Source organism: Rhinoderma darwinii, assembly GCF_050947455.1.
Source record: "Rhinoderma darwinii isolate aRhiDar2 chromosome 12 unlocalized genomic scaffold, aRhiDar2.hap1 SUPER_12_unloc_5, whole genome shotgun sequence".
NCBI classification, from domain to species: Eukaryota; Metazoa; Chordata; class Amphibia; order Anura; family Rhinodermatidae; genus Rhinoderma; species Rhinoderma darwinii.
In genome coordinates this window covers 1,482,229-1,497,915 of record NW_027461876.1, presented here as the reverse complement: position 1 = coordinate 1,497,915, position 15,687 = coordinate 1,482,229, and the positions used below count along the sequence as shown (strand labels likewise).

At 45.0% G+C, this 15,687-nt stretch overlaps 1 protein-coding gene and 1 long non-coding RNA gene across 2 annotated transcripts; both read right to left on the bottom strand.

Moving 5' to 3' along the window:
• Window positions 1–2,622: 2,622 nt before the first annotated feature.
• LOC142698189 (uncharacterized) lies at window positions 2,623–3,128 on the bottom strand. The gene is made up of 2 exons (XR_012865723.1): window positions 3,096–3,128; window positions 2,623–2,763 (listed from the first exon to the last, which is right to left on the bottom strand). It is a non-coding gene; the product is annotated as an uncharacterized LOC142698189 (long non-coding RNA).
• Window positions 3,129–3,758: 630 nt separating this feature from the next.
• LOC142698173 (protein kinase C delta type-like) lies at window positions 3,759–6,280 on the bottom strand. The gene is made up of 5 exons (XM_075847832.1): window positions 6,122–6,280; window positions 4,775–4,956; window positions 4,427–4,489; window positions 3,822–4,259; window positions 3,759–3,765 (listed from the first exon to the last, which is right to left on the bottom strand). The coding sequence occupies exons 1-5, from the start codon at window positions 6,278–6,280 to the stop codon at window positions 3,759–3,761; spliced, it is 849 nt and encodes a 282-aa protein (XP_075703947.1).
• Window positions 6,281–15,687: the final 9,407 nt, after the last annotated feature.

Genomic DNA, 15,687 nt, shown 5'->3' with positions numbered 1-15,687 from the left:
CGGGAAGTCATGGCTTTCCATGACGTATCTATACGGCAAATGTCGGGAAGGGGTTAAACCACTAGCCGTGATCATATAAGCTACAGTGGCATCACCACGGGTATGCTAAAGCACCACGCTTCCCAGGGTCCGTCCCTTAGAGAAGCCCATGGATTTTTAATTGACATATTTTTTTAAATGCTCACTATACCCCTTGATAAATTCCTTGAGGGGTGTAGTTTCCCAAATGGAGTAACTTTTGGGGGGTTTCCACTGTTTTGGCCACTCAGGGGCTTTGCAAATGTGACGTGGCCTCTGCAAACCATTCCAGCTAAATTTGAACTCCAAATGGCGCTCTTTCCCTTCTGAACCCTGCCGTGTGTCCAAACAGCCGTTTATGACCACGTGTGCCCCTGAACACAAGACTCTGGGTATTATATATATATATATATATATATATATATATATATATATATATATATATATATACCACTGACCACCAGACTCTGGATACTATATGTACCACTGACCACTAGACTCTGGATACTATATATACCACTGACCACAAGACTCTGGATACTAAATGTACCACTGACCTCTAGTCTCTGGATACTATATATACCAATGGCCACCAGACTTTGGATAGTATATGTACCACTGACCACCAGACTCTGGATACTATATATACCACTGACCACCAGACTCTGTATACTGTATATACCACTGACCACCAGACTCTGAATACTATATTTACTCGCTGGCCACCAGACTGTGGATACTATATGTACCACTGACCACTAGACTCTGGATACTATATGTACCACTGACCACCAGACTTTGGATACTTTATGTACCACTGGCCACCAGACTTTGGATACTATATGTACCACTGACTATTGTAAACCACATGTAAGTAGATTGGGGTTAGTTCACCACCACTGGATTAGGGTAAATTCTCTATCGGAGGCGGCTGTATGACAATAGGGACTAGTGATGAGGCCGGTCAGAGTTTGTGTTTAGTCAGTATTCACGTTAGTCGGCAGAGTCACAGGTGGAGTGAAACGCGTGGGGCGATGGGGGTGATGGACGGCACATTGAGTGGCGTCATCCTCATGTTCCATTGGTGTCGGTGCTGCAGGTTTCTTCCAGCGACATAACATATATGATCCCTGTATGGTAAGTTCTTTCTTACGTTTTTTCCTATATGACATTTTATAGCCTGTCACATAAAGGTGAGGTACCCACCAGGGCCGTATTTACCATTAGATACCTGTGGGCACCAGATCACTGTAGTACTACCGATAATGAATCCTCTTCCTGTGTGTTTTCCGATTTTATGTAACTAAAGCTTAATCGCTGTATAAATGAAAAGTTCTACAACTTCCTAATCTACTTTATGTTTCTTAGCTGAGAGCAGGACTAGCGATGTACAGGTTCACTGCATCTGAATGTAAGCAAGAGTGTCCTCATTCACTGACAGCAAACAGATCTTGAAAATGGTGAGTAATTGAAACATAAATGATATTATAAAGTTGTAGAACTTCTCATGTATACAGGAATAAAGTATTTATTATATGGGGGCATGGCTGTAAATATGCCCCCGGATATGACGACTCCTTGTATAGACCAGTCCTATTGGATCTCTCGGTGTGGACGTCTCTGCAGGGGATTTTTCTTCTTCATGAATGTTGATCTCTGGTGTGAAGGATCTGGTAACAGGAGCATCCATGAGGTGAGGGCCCTGACTGTAGGGGGCAGCATTGTAGCCGATCCTCCATCCCCCACTGTGCCCCATTCAGTGTATCCCGTTTAGATAATCCTCCACAATCTAAATAGCCTGTACTTCAGCTCTCTCCTGCACTGATACATTGTAACAAACTCTCACTTATCATTATATAACCAATAAAGCTGTTTTCTGGTTTGGAAAACCCATTTTCAAATGCCCTATTAGGGAATTTTGGGGTAATAGTGTGGGTTCCCCCGTTCAGGACCCTGATTAATTATCCAGAATGGAGAGGGGCTACAAACATCATCTCCTGCTCAGGAGGACGATCAAATCCATGTATTACATGCCCAGCCCGGTGATTATAGAACTGTGTAATACTTTACTTCCCCTTTAGAGATGCTGTAGGGAAATTAAACTCTTGCAGCAAGTTCCCCCACAGATTACTGGACCCCTCTAGCAAAACGGTATTGTAAAAACCTGACAACACCTGTAAGGCTCTGTTCACACCACATTTGGGCTTTAAATCTGACATATACCTTTAAAGTGTAGCTAAACGTTTGACAAACTTCTGACATGTCATAGTGACATAGTGACACGTCAGAAGATTGGATTGGTGGGGGTCCGAGCACTGAGACCCCCACCAATCACTAGAATGAAGCAGCTGAAGCCCCCGTGTGAGCGCTCAGCCGCTTCGTGTTTGTTCGGCTTTTTCCAGAAATAAATGTATCGGTGAACGGACTCAATAGAAAGTCTATGAGCCGATACATTTTTCCGGAAAAAGCCGAACAGACAGGAAGCGGCTGAGCGCTCACACGAGACCTTCAGCTGCTTCGTTCTAGTGATTGGTGGGGGTCTCAGAGCTCGGACAACATTTACTACACAGAAGTCCAATGGGAATAAAAACAAGCACAAAGATGTAGGGGGTAAAAGGAAAGTTTTATTTATAGATAAGGGAAGGTTATATTTTATTATTAGGAGATTATTCTAGAAGTATTAAGACTACTATTATTATATACTGTGTATATGTATGTGTCATCTATTTATCTATTATACTAAACCTATTTAAGGCCGTGTTGATCCAGAGGAAGGCGAAAACCCCCTGTGAGGAATGAGCCAATTGTCCTCATATTAGGGGGGAAAATTCCTTCCTGACCCCAAATATGGCGATCGGCATAAATCCCAGGATCAAAGGCTGAAGTGTAACATGTGTAATATGGGGAAAGACTAGGGAAAATTATTCATTTTTTTTATTATTATTTTTAATGAACTGCTGTATTTATTTATGTGTAAACTATAAATTGTATTAAATTAAGAATTATTTTTAATTATTTTCTATATTTATATTATGTTACTTATGTGTGTTACTAGTTATTACTCTATCATCCTAAACCTATCTAAAGGCCGTGTTGATCCAGAGGAAGGCGAAAACCCCCTGTGAGGAATGAGCCAATTGTCCTCATATTAAGGGGGGAAAATTCCTTCCTGACCCCAAATATGGCGATCAGAATAATCCCAGGATCAAAGGCTAAAGTCTAATCTAAATGTACTATGTGTCTATATGCGGGTGTCTATACTTATCATGTAGTGTGGTGTCTATACTTATTATATAGTGGGGTGATGTGGGTGATGTGAGTCATGTGGGTGATGTGGGTGCATTACTTACCTGGCCTGTGCTGAGGTGAGATCAGGTATAATGGCCGCTCCGGCCCCAGGACTACAACATGCGGCTATTATTCCTGATCTCCCCAGATGGAAACTAAGCACAGGCCGCTCCTGGGGGGTGTAGAGGATCTTCAGGCTGGAGTGATGTCAGATGCCTGCCCGGGATTGGAGGATGGCAAGTCAAGGCTCTGGTGCAGCAGCAAGATGGCAGAGATGTGGCATGAAGATGGTAAGGAGAGAGATGATGGTCTGGGCAGCCGAGGTGACATACAGCAGCAGAGACTTGAGGCGCGGGTCAGGAGGCATGAAGTTCTGGGCCCTTGTCCTGAGATCTTATCGGGTCCAGCTTGGTGACATGAAGCTGAACCCGGCCAAGGGGTGAAGGGCTTTGTTATTCTCTGGCCACTTCAGATGTTGGTTCTCCAGAACGGGCACAAATGGTGTAAATGGTGGCTGTGCCCTCCTCTCCTGCAGTTCCTCCCAGCCGATGGTGGAGAAGAATGGATGCTCTCTGATGTTCCCGCACACACCGAGGCGCCTCTTAGAATTTTTACGGACCAGTCTCTTGGTCAGATGTTTCACGTCAGGATTAAGCCAAGTTGGAAATTTAGGCTTCGCGGTGGTGATGGCTTTGATAGCCATTTGCCTGACGGGGCCGTTGTAAAATGGGGAGCGTCCTGCTGCCATCCTGGACACCACAATCCCCAGGCTCCACCAGTCAACTGCGGTGCCGTATTTTTTTCTAAGAAGCACCTCGGGGGCCATGTAATGCAACGTTCCCGTCACTCCACGGATCTTATTGGAGGCGGTGACGCCATCTTGGGCCAATCCCAGGTCGATGATACGGACGTGGCCATCTGCATCCAACATTATATTCTCCGGCTTTAGATCTCTGCAAAGAAATAAGACGAGAGAATGACAAATCCGCCCAGTGATCCAGGAGACGGGGGATGGGTCATTGCACCACCAAGCAGAATAGCCATTCAGGAATGTAGGAAAGCTGGGTGCACTGTTTCCACCATGTAAAGGAGAATGAAAGAAGGGGGAAGTTCTGCTTACCGGTGGACGATGTTGTGTCCATGGAGGAACTGGAGGCCACATATCATCTCTGCTGTGTAGAATCTGATGGGGAGAACAGAGTGGAGTCTCAATGACATGAAATCTTCCTCTATCAATTCCCTAATATCATGTTATGATGGAGTGTGTGCGGTCTCTAGCAGAGAAGAGGTGCTGATTATGGCAGCCTGTATTCTGCATTCTCTGTATTATCCTTCATCTGACCTCCCCCCTCACCTTTTCTTCTTTCCACCCCCCTCAGTCTCCTGATTATTTACTCGCCTTACGTTGCCGATGTTCAAGCAGCCGCACATCCTGATCAAAGCCTCCAGGCTGCCACCGGACAGATACTCCGTGATAAAAAATGCCCGCTCCTCAGATTGATGTGCGGCATAGAGGTGGCATAGGAACGGGCAGTGTCTGGCCGCTAGGAGTATCCGCCGCTCTCTCATAATTTCGTCCGTATTGTCCCGTTTGGTGATCATTTTTACGGCCATGTAGGTGTTTCGGCCGGGGACTGATGCCAGGACCACCTGAGGAAAACAAATGGAGATTCCTCATGAGAAGAAGAAGGAACAGAGGTGGACAGAGAGGTGGGTCAGTCAGGTAGTGCCCAGGACTCTACAGCAGAACAAAGCTGAGCTCCCAGCATAATGCAGTGTCTGCTGTTGGGTCCTGTATGGAGAGGTTTTCACGCCTTACCCACATTTGACATAATTATCTTAGTTGGTGAGGGTAGTATGGAGCAGGATCATACGCTATAATAGCGACCGTGGCATCTAAACAGTTAAATAGAGGTAAGCTCCCGCTGTCACCCCATCACCCCTACCCGTAACGCGATCACAGTGTGTAGATAGTCGTCATGGCAGCCAGGGGGCCTAATGAAGACCCCAAGGTCTGCCAACTTGGTCCTCCTACTAAGCTTAATAGGGGGAGACTAAAAGAACAATTCAAGCGATACATAAATATTGCAGTCAAAATAAATAAATAAACTTTTTTCTATTTCGTTTTGTTTAGCTCCTCGAAAAATGGAATAAAAAGTTAAAAAGTGATTAAAAGTTTTATGTAACCCAAAATAGTACCAATAAACAGTACAGCTCGCCCCACAAAAAACAAGTCCTCACACCGCCCCATCAACAGAAAAAGAAAAACAATTCTGGGTTTCAGAATATGGAAACACAACAAATTAATTTTTTTACAAATTGTTTTTATTGGATAAAAAGTATAAAAAATAAAACAATATAATTTTGGTATCCCCGTTATTGTGCTGACCCGCAGAATAAAGGTAACGTGTCATTTTTACCACTTAGTTAACACCATAAAAGCCAAATTATTAAACCAATGGAGGAATTGCTGTTTTGTTTTTTTTTGCTATTTCACCTACAAAAAAACAGCCTATTACAATGTTCCCAGTAAATGATATGGTACATTGAATGGAGCCATTAAAAACTACAACTCGTGCCCCCAAAAATCAAAATCTCTCATATGTCGACAGAAAAATACTAAAATGAAAAACTAAAGTAGTGGTTATGGGGGCAGGAATACTTCTGGATGTCCTATTAGGCATCCCATAGGAGACTACTACACCCATCATCCATCCAGCATAACATGGTGACAACAGAGAACAATTGATGGAGATAAAAGGTCAACTTTAGGTTTACCACCCTATAAAATGAAATATTTCGATATTATACTCACTTTGCCAAAGCTGCCCCTACCCAGGACCTGGTGGATGGTGAAGCGGCTGATGGTAAGCCTGGCATAGGGGCTGGATCTTCCAGGGTCTTGGCTGCTCCCAGGTCTTGGCTCCTCATCCTCCAATCCTCTGTCCTTGGCTCCTCTACTCTTCTTCGTCATCTTCTTGAATCCGGTGACGCTGTCCTCCTCCCTCTTCCTCTTCTCCTCTTCTATCTTCTCACCGTCTTCTCCATGTCCATTGGACGCCATTTTCACCAATATCTTCCTACCTGTAGACTTCAGTCCGATCGCTGCCGTCGACAGTTGAAAGTAAACGGCAGTTGGTCGTGTGCAGGTCACATGATGTCAGAGGTCATGGAATCCTCAGGTGGCACCTGCCTGGCAGTAACCTGCTCTGCCATGTCTGATGTGGGCATCATGAGTGCCAGTCTAGTGTCCAGAGCTGTGTTTCCCAACCAGGGTTTCTTATGGCCTGGTCAGGGGTCTGCAGAACACAGTAGCAATACATGCCACTCCTACAGTAGAGATAAACAACGGTTATTTGCTCAGGTTAATGGCAAAACCCTTTTCATCCACAATATAGAATCTGGGTTTATATTTAGGGGTCTGTATTTATTTAGGGGTCTGGTCTGGGGTCTGTATTTATTTAGGAGACTGGTATGTGGTCTCCATTGTTTTAGGGGTCTGGTCTGGGGTCTGCATTTATTTAGGGGCCTGGTCTGGGGTCTGTATTTATTCAGGGGTCTGGTCTGGGGTCTGTATTTATTTAGGGGTCTGGTCTGGGGTCTGTATTTATTTAGGGGTCTGGTCTGGGGGTCTGCATTTTTTTAGGGGTCTGGTCTGGGGTCTGTATTTATTTAGGGGTGTGGTCTGGGGACTGTATTTAGGTGTCCGGTCTGGGGTCTGTATTCATTTAGGGGTCTAGTCTAGGGTCTGTATTTATTTATTTAGTGGTCCGGTCTGGGGTCTGCATTTATTTAGGGTTCTAGTCTGGGGTCTATTTATTTAGGGGTCCAGTCTGGGGTCTGTATTTATTTAGGAGTCTGGTCTGGGGTCTGTATTTATTTAGGGGTCGGGTCTGGGGTCTGTAGTTATTTAGGGGTCTGGTCTGGGGTCTGTAGTTATTTAGGGGTCTGGTCTGGGGTCTGTATTTAGTTAGGGGTCTATTTATTTAGGGGTCCAGTCTGTGGTCTGTATTTATTTACGGGTCTAGTCTAGGGTCTGTATTTATTTAGGTGTCTGGTCTGGGGTCTGTATTTATTTAGGGGTCTGGTCTGGGGTCTGTATTTATTTAGGGGTCTGGTCTGGGGTCTGCATTAATTTAGGGGTCGGGTCTGGGATCTGTATTTATTAAGGGGTCTAGTCTGGGGTCTGTATTCATTTAGTGCTCTATTCCTGGGTCTGTATTTATTTAGGGGTATGGTCTAGGATTTGCATTTATTTAGGGGTCTGGTCTTTGGTCTGTAATTATTTAGGCGTCCGGTACATGGTCTGCATTAATTTGGGGGTCTGGTCTGGGGTCTATATTTATTAACGGGTCTAGTCTGGTGTCTGTATTTTTTTAGGGGTCCGGTCAGGGGTCTGCATTTATTTAGGGGTCTAGTCTGGGGTCTGTATTTATTTAGGGGTCCAGTCTGGGGTCTGTATTTATTTAGGGGTATAGTCTGGGGTCTGCATTTATTTAGGGGTCTAGTCTGGGGTCTGTATTTTTTTAGGGGTCTGGTCTGGGGGTCTGTATTCATTTAGGGGTCTGGTCTGGGGGTCTGCATTTATTTAGCGGTCTGGTCTGTGGTCTGTATTTATTTAGGGGTCTAGTCTTGGGTCTGTATTTAGGTGTCCGGTCTGGGGTCTGTATTTATTTAGTGGTCCGGTCTGATGTCTGCATTAACTTAGGGGTTCTGGTCTGGCGTCTGTATTTATTTAGGGGTCCGTTCTGGGGTCTTTATTTATTTAGGGGTCTGGTCTGGGGTCTGTATTTATTTAGGGGTCTGGTCTGGGGTCTGTATTTATTTAGGGGTCTGGTGTGGGGTCTGTATTTATTTAGGGGACTGGTCTGTGGTCTCCATTGATATAGGGGTCTGGTCTGGGGTCTACATTTATTTAGGTGTCTGGTCTGGGGTCTGTATTTATTTAGGGGTCTGGTCTGGGGTCTGTATTTATTTAGGGGTCTGGTCTGGAGGTCTGCATTTCTTTAGGGGTCTGGTCTGGGGTCTGTATTTATTTAGGGGTCTAGTCTGGGGTCTGCATTTATTTAGGGGTCTAGTCTTGGGTCTGTATTTAGGTGTCCGGTCTGGGGTCTGTATTTATTTAAGGGTCCGGTCAGGGGTCTGCATTAACTTAGGGGTCTGGTCTGGCGTCTGTATTTATTATGGGGGTCTAGTCTGGGGTCTGTATTTATTTAGGGGTCCGTTCTGCGGTCTGTATTTATTTAGGGGTCTGGTCTGGGGTCTGTATTTATTTAGGGGTCTGGTCTGGGGTCTGTAATTATTTATTGGTCTTGTCTGTGGTCTGCATTGATTTAGGTGTCTGCGGTCTGTATTTATTTAGGGGTCCAGTCTGGGGTCTGTATTTATTTAGGGGCCTGGTCTGGGGTCTGTATTTATTTAGGGGTCGGGTCTGGGGTCTGTAATTATTTAGGGGTCTGGTCTAGGGTCTGTATTTATTTAGGGATCTAGTCTGTGGTCTGTATTTATTTAGGGTTCCGGTCTGGGGTCTGAATTAATTTGGGGGTCTGGTCTGGGGTCTGTATTCATTTAGGGTTCCGGTCTGGGGTCTGAATTAATTTGGGGGTCTGGTCTGGGGTCTGTTTTTATTTATGGGTCTAGTCTGTGGTCTGTATTTATTTATGGGTCTGTTTTGGGGTCTGTTTTTATTAAGGGTTCTGGTCTAGGATCTGTATTTATTTAGGGGTCCGGTCTTGGTCTGTATTTATTTAGGGGTCTGGTCTGTGGTCTCCATTGATTTAGGCGTCTGGTCTGGGGTCTGTATTTATTAAGGTGTCTAGTCTGGGGTCTGTTTTTATTTAGGGGTCTGGTCTGGGGTCTGTATTTATTTAGGGATCTAGTCTGGGGTCTGTATTCATTTAGGGGTCCGGTCTGGGGTCTGTATTTATTTAGTGCTCTACTCTTGGGTCTGTATTTATTTAGTTGTCTGGTCTGTGGTCTGTATTTATTTAGGGGTCTGGTCTGGGGTCTGTAATTATTTAGGGGTCTGGTCTGGGGTCTGTATTTAGTTAGGGGTCTGGTCTGTTTTTATTAAGGGGTCTGGTCTAGGATCTGTATTTATTTAGGGGTCCGGTCTTGGTCTGTATTTATTTAGGGGTCTGGTCTGTGGTCTGCATTGATTTAGGCGTCTGGTCTGGGGTCTGTATTTATTTAGGGGTCTGGTCTGAGTTCTGTATTCTTTTAGTACTCTTTTCCTGGGTCTGTATTTATTTAGGGGTCTGGTCTAGGGTCTGCATTTATTTAGGGGTCTGGTCTGGGGTCTGTATTTATTTAGGGGTCCGGTCTGGGGTCTGCATTAATTTGGGGGTCTGGTCTGGGGTCTGTATTTATTTAGGGGTCTGGTCTAGGGTCTGCATTGATTTAGGGGTCTGGTAAATGGTCTGCATTAATTTAGGGGTCCAGTCTGGGGTTTGTATTTATTTAGGGGTCCGGTCTGGGGTCTGAATTTATTTAGGCGTCTGGTCTGGGGTCTGTAATTATTTAGGGGTCTGGTCTGGGGTCTGTATTCATTTAGGGGTCTGGTCTGGGGTCTGTATTTATTTAGGAGTCTGGTCTGGGGTCTGCATTCATTTAGGAGTCTGGTCTGGGGTCTGTATTTATTTAGGAGTCTAGTCTGGGGTCTGTATTTATTTAGGCGTCAGGTACGTGGTCTGCATTAATTTGGGGGTCTGGTCTCGGGTCTGTATTTATTAAGGGGTCTAGTCTGGGGTCTGTTTTTATTTAGGGGTCTGGTCTGGGGTCTGAATTTATTTAGGGGTCTGGTCTGAAGTCATTAAATATTTAGGGGTCTGTGGTCTGCATTGATTTAGGGGTCTTGTCTGGGGTCTGTATTCATTTAGGGGTCTGGTCTTAGGTCTGTATTTATTTAGTGGACCGGTCTAGGGTCTGCATTTATTTAGGGGTCTGGTCTGGGGTCTGTGTTTATTTAGGGATCTAGTCTGGGGTCTGCATTCATTTAGGGGTCTACTCTGGGGTCTGCATTTATTTAGGGGTGTGGTCTGGGGTCTGTATTTATTTAGAGGGGTAGTCTGGGGTCTGCATTTATTTAGGGGTCTAGTCTGGGTCTGTATTTATGTAGGGGTCCGGTCTGTGGTCTGTATTTATTTAGGGGTCTGGTCTGGGGTCTGTATTTATTTAGGGGTCTGGTTTGGGGTATTTATTCATTTAGGGGTCTAGTCTTGGATCTGTATTTATTTAGGGGTCTGGTCTGTAGTCTGCATTAATTTTAGGGGTCTGGTCTGGGGTCTGTATTCATTTAGGGGTCTGGTCTGGGGTCTGTATTCATTTAGGGGTCTGATCTGGGGTCTGTATTCATTTAGGGGTTCAGTCTGTGGTCTGTATTTATTTAGGGGTCTGGTCTGGGGTCTGTATTCATTTAGTGCTCTAGTCTTGGGTCTGCATTTATTAAGTGGTCTTGTCAGGGTTCTGTATTTATTTAGGGGTCCGGTCTGGGGTCTGCATTTATTTAGGGGTCTGGTCCAGGGTCTATTTATTTAGGGGTCTGGTCTGGGGTCTGCATTTATTTAGGGGTCTAGTCTGGGGTCTATTTATTTAGGGGTCTGTTCTGGGGTCTGTATTCATTTAGGGGTCTAGTCTTTGGTCTGCATTCATTTAGGGGTCTGCTCTGGGGTCTGTATTTATTTAGGGGTCAGGTTTGGGTTCTGTATTCATTTAGTGCTCTAGTCTTGGGTCTGTATTTATTTAGGGGTCTGGTCTGGTGTCTGCATTTATTTAGGGATCTAGTCTGGGGTCTGTATTTAGGGGTCTGGTCTAAGGACTGCATATATTTAGGGGTGTGGTCTGGGGTCTGTATTTATTTAGAGATCTAGTCTGGGGTCTGCATTTATTTAGGTGTCTAGTCTGGGGTCTGTATTTATTTAGTGGTCCGGTCTGTGGTCTGTATTTATTTAGGGGTCTGGTTTGGGGTCTGTATTCATTTAGGGGTCTAGTCTTGGGTCTGCATTTATTTAGGGGTCTGGTTTGGGGTCTGTATTAATTTAGGGGTCTGGTCTAGGGTCTGCATTTATTTAGGGGTCTTGTCTAGGGTCTGTATTCATTTTGGGGTCCAGTCTGGGGTCTGTATTCATTTAGGGGTCAGGTCTGTGGTCTGTAATTATTTTGGGGTCTGGTCTGGGGTCTGTATTTATTTAGGGGTCTGGTCTAAGGTCTGCATTTATTTAGGGGTCTGGTCTATGGTCTGGATTTATTTAGAGGTCTAGTCTGGGGTCTGCATTTATTTAAGGGTCTAGTCTGGTCTGTATTTATTTAGGGGTCTGGTCTGTAGTCTGCATTAATTTAGGGGACTGGTTTGGGGTCTGTATTCATTTAGGGGTCTAGTCTGGGGTCTGTATTCATTTAGGTGTCCGGTCTGGAGTCTGCACTAATTTGGGGGTCTAGTATGGGGTCTGTATTTATTTAGGGGTCTGGTCTGGGGTCTGAATTTATTTATGGGTCTGGTCTGTGGTCATTAAATATTTAGGGGTCTGGTCTGGGGTCTGTATTTATTTAGTGCTCTAGTCTTGGGTCTGTATTTATTTAGGGTTCTGGTCTGGGATCTGCATTTATTTAGGGGTCTGGTCTGGGGTCTGTATTTATTTAGGGATCTAGTCTGGGGTCTGCATTCATTTAGGGGTCTACTCTGGGGTCTGTATTTAGGGATCTGGTCTAAGGACTGCATTTATTTAGGGGTGTGGTCTGGGGTCTGTTTTCATTTAGGGGTCTAGTCTGGGGTCTGCATTCATTTAGGGGTCTTTTCTGTGGTCTGTATTTATTTAGGGGTCTGGTCTGGGGTCTGTATTTATTTAGGGGTCTAGTCTGGGGTCTGTATTCATTTAGGGGTCTAGTCTGGGGTCTGCATTGATTTAGGTGTCTGGTCTGGGGTCTGTTCATTTAGGGGTCTAGTCTTGGGTCTGTATTTATTTAGGGGTCTGGTCTGGGGTCTGCATTTATTTAGGAGTCTGGTCTGGGGTCTGTATTTATTTAGGGGTCTGGTCTGTGGTCTGCATTGATTTAGGGGTCTGCTCTGGGGTCTGTATTCATTTAGGGGTCTGGTCTGGGGTCTGTATTCATTTAGGGGTCTAGTCTTGGGTCTGTATTTATTTAGGAGTCCGGTCTGGGGTCTGTATTTATTTAGGCATCTGGTCTAGGGTCTGTATTTATTTAGGGGTCCGGTCTGGGGTCTGCATTTATTTAGGCGTCTGGTCTGGGGTCTGGATTTATTTAGGCATCTGGTCTGGGGTCTGTATTTATTTAGGGGTCTGGTCTGTGGTCTGCATTAATTTAGGGGTCTAGTCTGGGGTCTGTATTTATTTAGGGGTCTGGTCTGTGGTCTGCATTAATTTAGGGGTCTGCTCTTGGGTCTGTATTTATTTAGGGGTCTGGTTTGGTGTCTGTATTCAATTAGGGGTCTAGTCTGGGGTCTGTATTTATTTAGGGGTCTGGTCTGGGGTCTGCATTTATTTAGGGGTCTGGTCTGGGGTCTGTAAATATTTAGGGTTCTGGTCTGTGGTCTGCATTGATTTAGGGGTCTAGTCTTGGGTCTGTATTTATTTAGGGGTCTGGTGTGGCGTCTGTATTTATTTAGGGGTCCGGTCTGGGGTCTGTATTAATTTAGGGGTCTGGTCTGGGGTCTGTATTTATTTAGGGGTCTGGTCTGGGGTCTGTATTTATTTAGGGGTCTAGTCTTGGGTCTGTATTTATTTAGGTTTCTGGTCTGGGGTCTGTAAATATTTAGGGGTCCAGTCTGGGGTCTGTATTTATTTAGGGGTCTGGTCTGGGGTCTGTATTCATTTAGGGGTCTAGTCTTGGGTCTGTATTTATTTAGGGGTCCGGTCTGGGGTCTGTATTTATTTAGGGGTCTGGTCTGGGGTCTGTATTTATTTATGGGTCCGGTCTGGGGTCTGTATTTATTTAGGGATCTGGTCTGGGGTCTGTATTTACTTAGGGGTCTGGTCTGGGGTCTGTATTTATTTAGGGATCTAGTCTGGGGTCTGTATTTATTTAGGGGTCTGGTCTGGGGTCTGTATTTATTTAGGGGTCTAGTATTGGGTTTGCATTTATTTAGGGGTCTAGTATTGGGTCTGCATTTATTTAGGGGTCTGGTCTATGGTCTGAATTTTATTAGGGGTCCGGTCAGGGGTCTGCATTTATTTAGGGGTCTAGTCTGGGGTCTGTATTTATTTAGGGATCCGGTCTGAGGTCTGCATTAATTTGGGGGTCTAGTCTGGGGTCTATTTATTTAGAGGTCTAGTCTGGGGTCTGAATTTTATTAGGGGTCCGGTCAGGGGTCTGCATTTATTTAGGGGTCTAGTCTGGGGTCTGTATTTATTTAGGGGTCCAGTCTGGGGTCTGCATTTATTTTGGTGCCTGGTCTGTGGTCTGCATTGATTTAGGGGTCTGGTCTGGGGTCTGTATTTATTTAGCGGTCTTGTCTGGGGTCTGCATTCATTTAGGGTTCTAGTCTTGGGTCTGTATTTATTTAGGGGTCCGGTCTGAGGTCTGCATTTATTTAGGAGTCTGGTCTGGGGTCTGCATTGATTTAGGGGTCTAGTCTTGGGTCTGTATTTATTTAGGGGTCTGGTCTGGGGTCTGTATTTATTTAGGGGTCTGGTTTGGTGTTTGTATTTATTTAGGGGTCTAGTCTTTGGTCTGTATTTATTTAGGGGTCTGGTCTGGGGTCTGTATTTATTTAGGGGTCTGGTCTGGTGTCTGTATTTATTTAGGGGTTCGGTTTGGGGTCTGCATTTATTTAGGCGTCTGGTCTGGGGTCTGTATTTATTTAGGGGTCTAGTCTTGGGTCTGTATTTATTTAGGGGTCTGGTCTGTGGTCTGTATTTAGGGGTCTGGTTTGGGGTCTGTATTAAATTAGGGGTCTAGTCTGGGGTCTGTATTTATTTAGGGGTTCAGTCTGGGGTCTATTTATTTAGGGGTCCGGTCTGGGGTCTGAATTTATTTAGGGGTCTGGTCTGGGGTCTGTAAATATTTAGGGGTCTGGTCTGTGGTCTGCATTGATTTAGGGGTCTAGTCTGGGGTCTGTATTTATTTAGGGGTCCGGTCTGGGGTCTGCATTAATTTGGGGGTCTAGTCTGGGGTCTATTGATTTAGGGGTCTAGTCTGGGGTCTGTATTTATTTAGGGGTCCAGTCTGGGGTCTGTATTTATTTAGGGGTCTGGTTTGGGGTCTGTAATTATTTTGGTGCCTGGTCTGTGGTCTGCATTGATTTAGGGGTCTGGTCTGGGGTCTGTATTTATTTAGGGGTCTGGTCTGGTGTCTGCATTGATTTAGGGATCTAGTCTGGGGTCTGTATTTAGGGGTCTGGTCTAAGGACTGCATATATTTAGGGGTGTGGTCTGGGGTCTGTATTTATTTAGAGATCTAGTCTGGGGTTTGCATTTATTTAGGGATTTAGTCTGGGGTCTGTATTTATTTAGTGGTCCGGTCTGTGGTCTGTATTTATTTAGGGGTTTGGTTTGGGGTCTGTATTCATTTAGGGGTCTAGTCTGGGGTCTGTATTTATTTAGTGGTCCGGTCTGTGGTCTGTATTCATTTTGTGGTCCAGTCTGGGGTCTGTATTTATTTAGGTGTAGGTCTGGGGTCTGTATTCATTTAGGGGTCAGGTCTGTGGTCTGTAATTATTTTGGGGTCTGGTCTGGGGTCTGTATTTATTTAGGGGTCTGGTCTAAGGTCTGCATTTATTTAGGGGTGTGGTCTGGGGTCTGTATTTATTTAGAGGTCTAGTCTGGGGTCTGCATTTATTTAAGGGTCTAGTCTGGGGTCTGTATTTATTTAGGGGTCCGGTCTGTGGTCTGTATTTATTTAGGGGTCTGGTCTGTAGTCTGCATTAATTTAGGGGACTGGTTTGGGGTCTGTATTCATTTAGGGGTCTAGTCTGGGGTCTGTATTCATTTAGGTGTCCGGTCTGGGGTCTGCACTAATTTGGGGGTCTAGTATGGGGTCTGTATTTATTTAGGGGTCTGGTCTGGGGTCTGAATTTATTTAGGGGTCTGGTCTGGGGTCATTAAATATTTAGGGGTCTGGTCTGGGGTCTGTATTTATTTAGGCGTCTAGTCTTGGGTCTGTATTTATTTAGGGGTCTGGTCTGGGATCTGCATTTATTTAGGGGTCTGGTCTGGGGTCTGTATTTATTTAGGTATCTAATCTGGGGTCTGCATTCATTTAGGGGTCTACTCTGGGGTCTGTATTTAGGGGTCTGGTCTAAGGACTGCATTTATTTAGGGGTGTGGTCTGGGGTCTGTATTTATTTAGAGATCTAGTCTGGGGTCTGCATTTATTTAGGGGTCTAGTCTGGGGTCTGTATTTATTTAGGGGTCCGGTCCGGGGTCT

Bases quoted from the DNA above. Each gene is read 5' to 3' on its own strand.
- LOC142698173 (XM_075847832.1), bottom strand. From the start codon at position 6,280: ATGACGAAGAAGAGTAGAGGAGCCAAGGACAGAGGATTGGAGGATGAG. The intron at 4,957-6,121 runs GTGAGTATAATA...TGTTTTCCTCAG, and splicing joins GTAGGGGCAGCTTTGGCAAA to GTGGTCCTGGCATCAGTCCC. The intron at 4,260-4,426 runs GTAAGCAGAACT...ATTTCTTTGCAG, and splicing joins GGACACAACATCGTCCACCG to AGATCTAAAGCCGGAGAATA.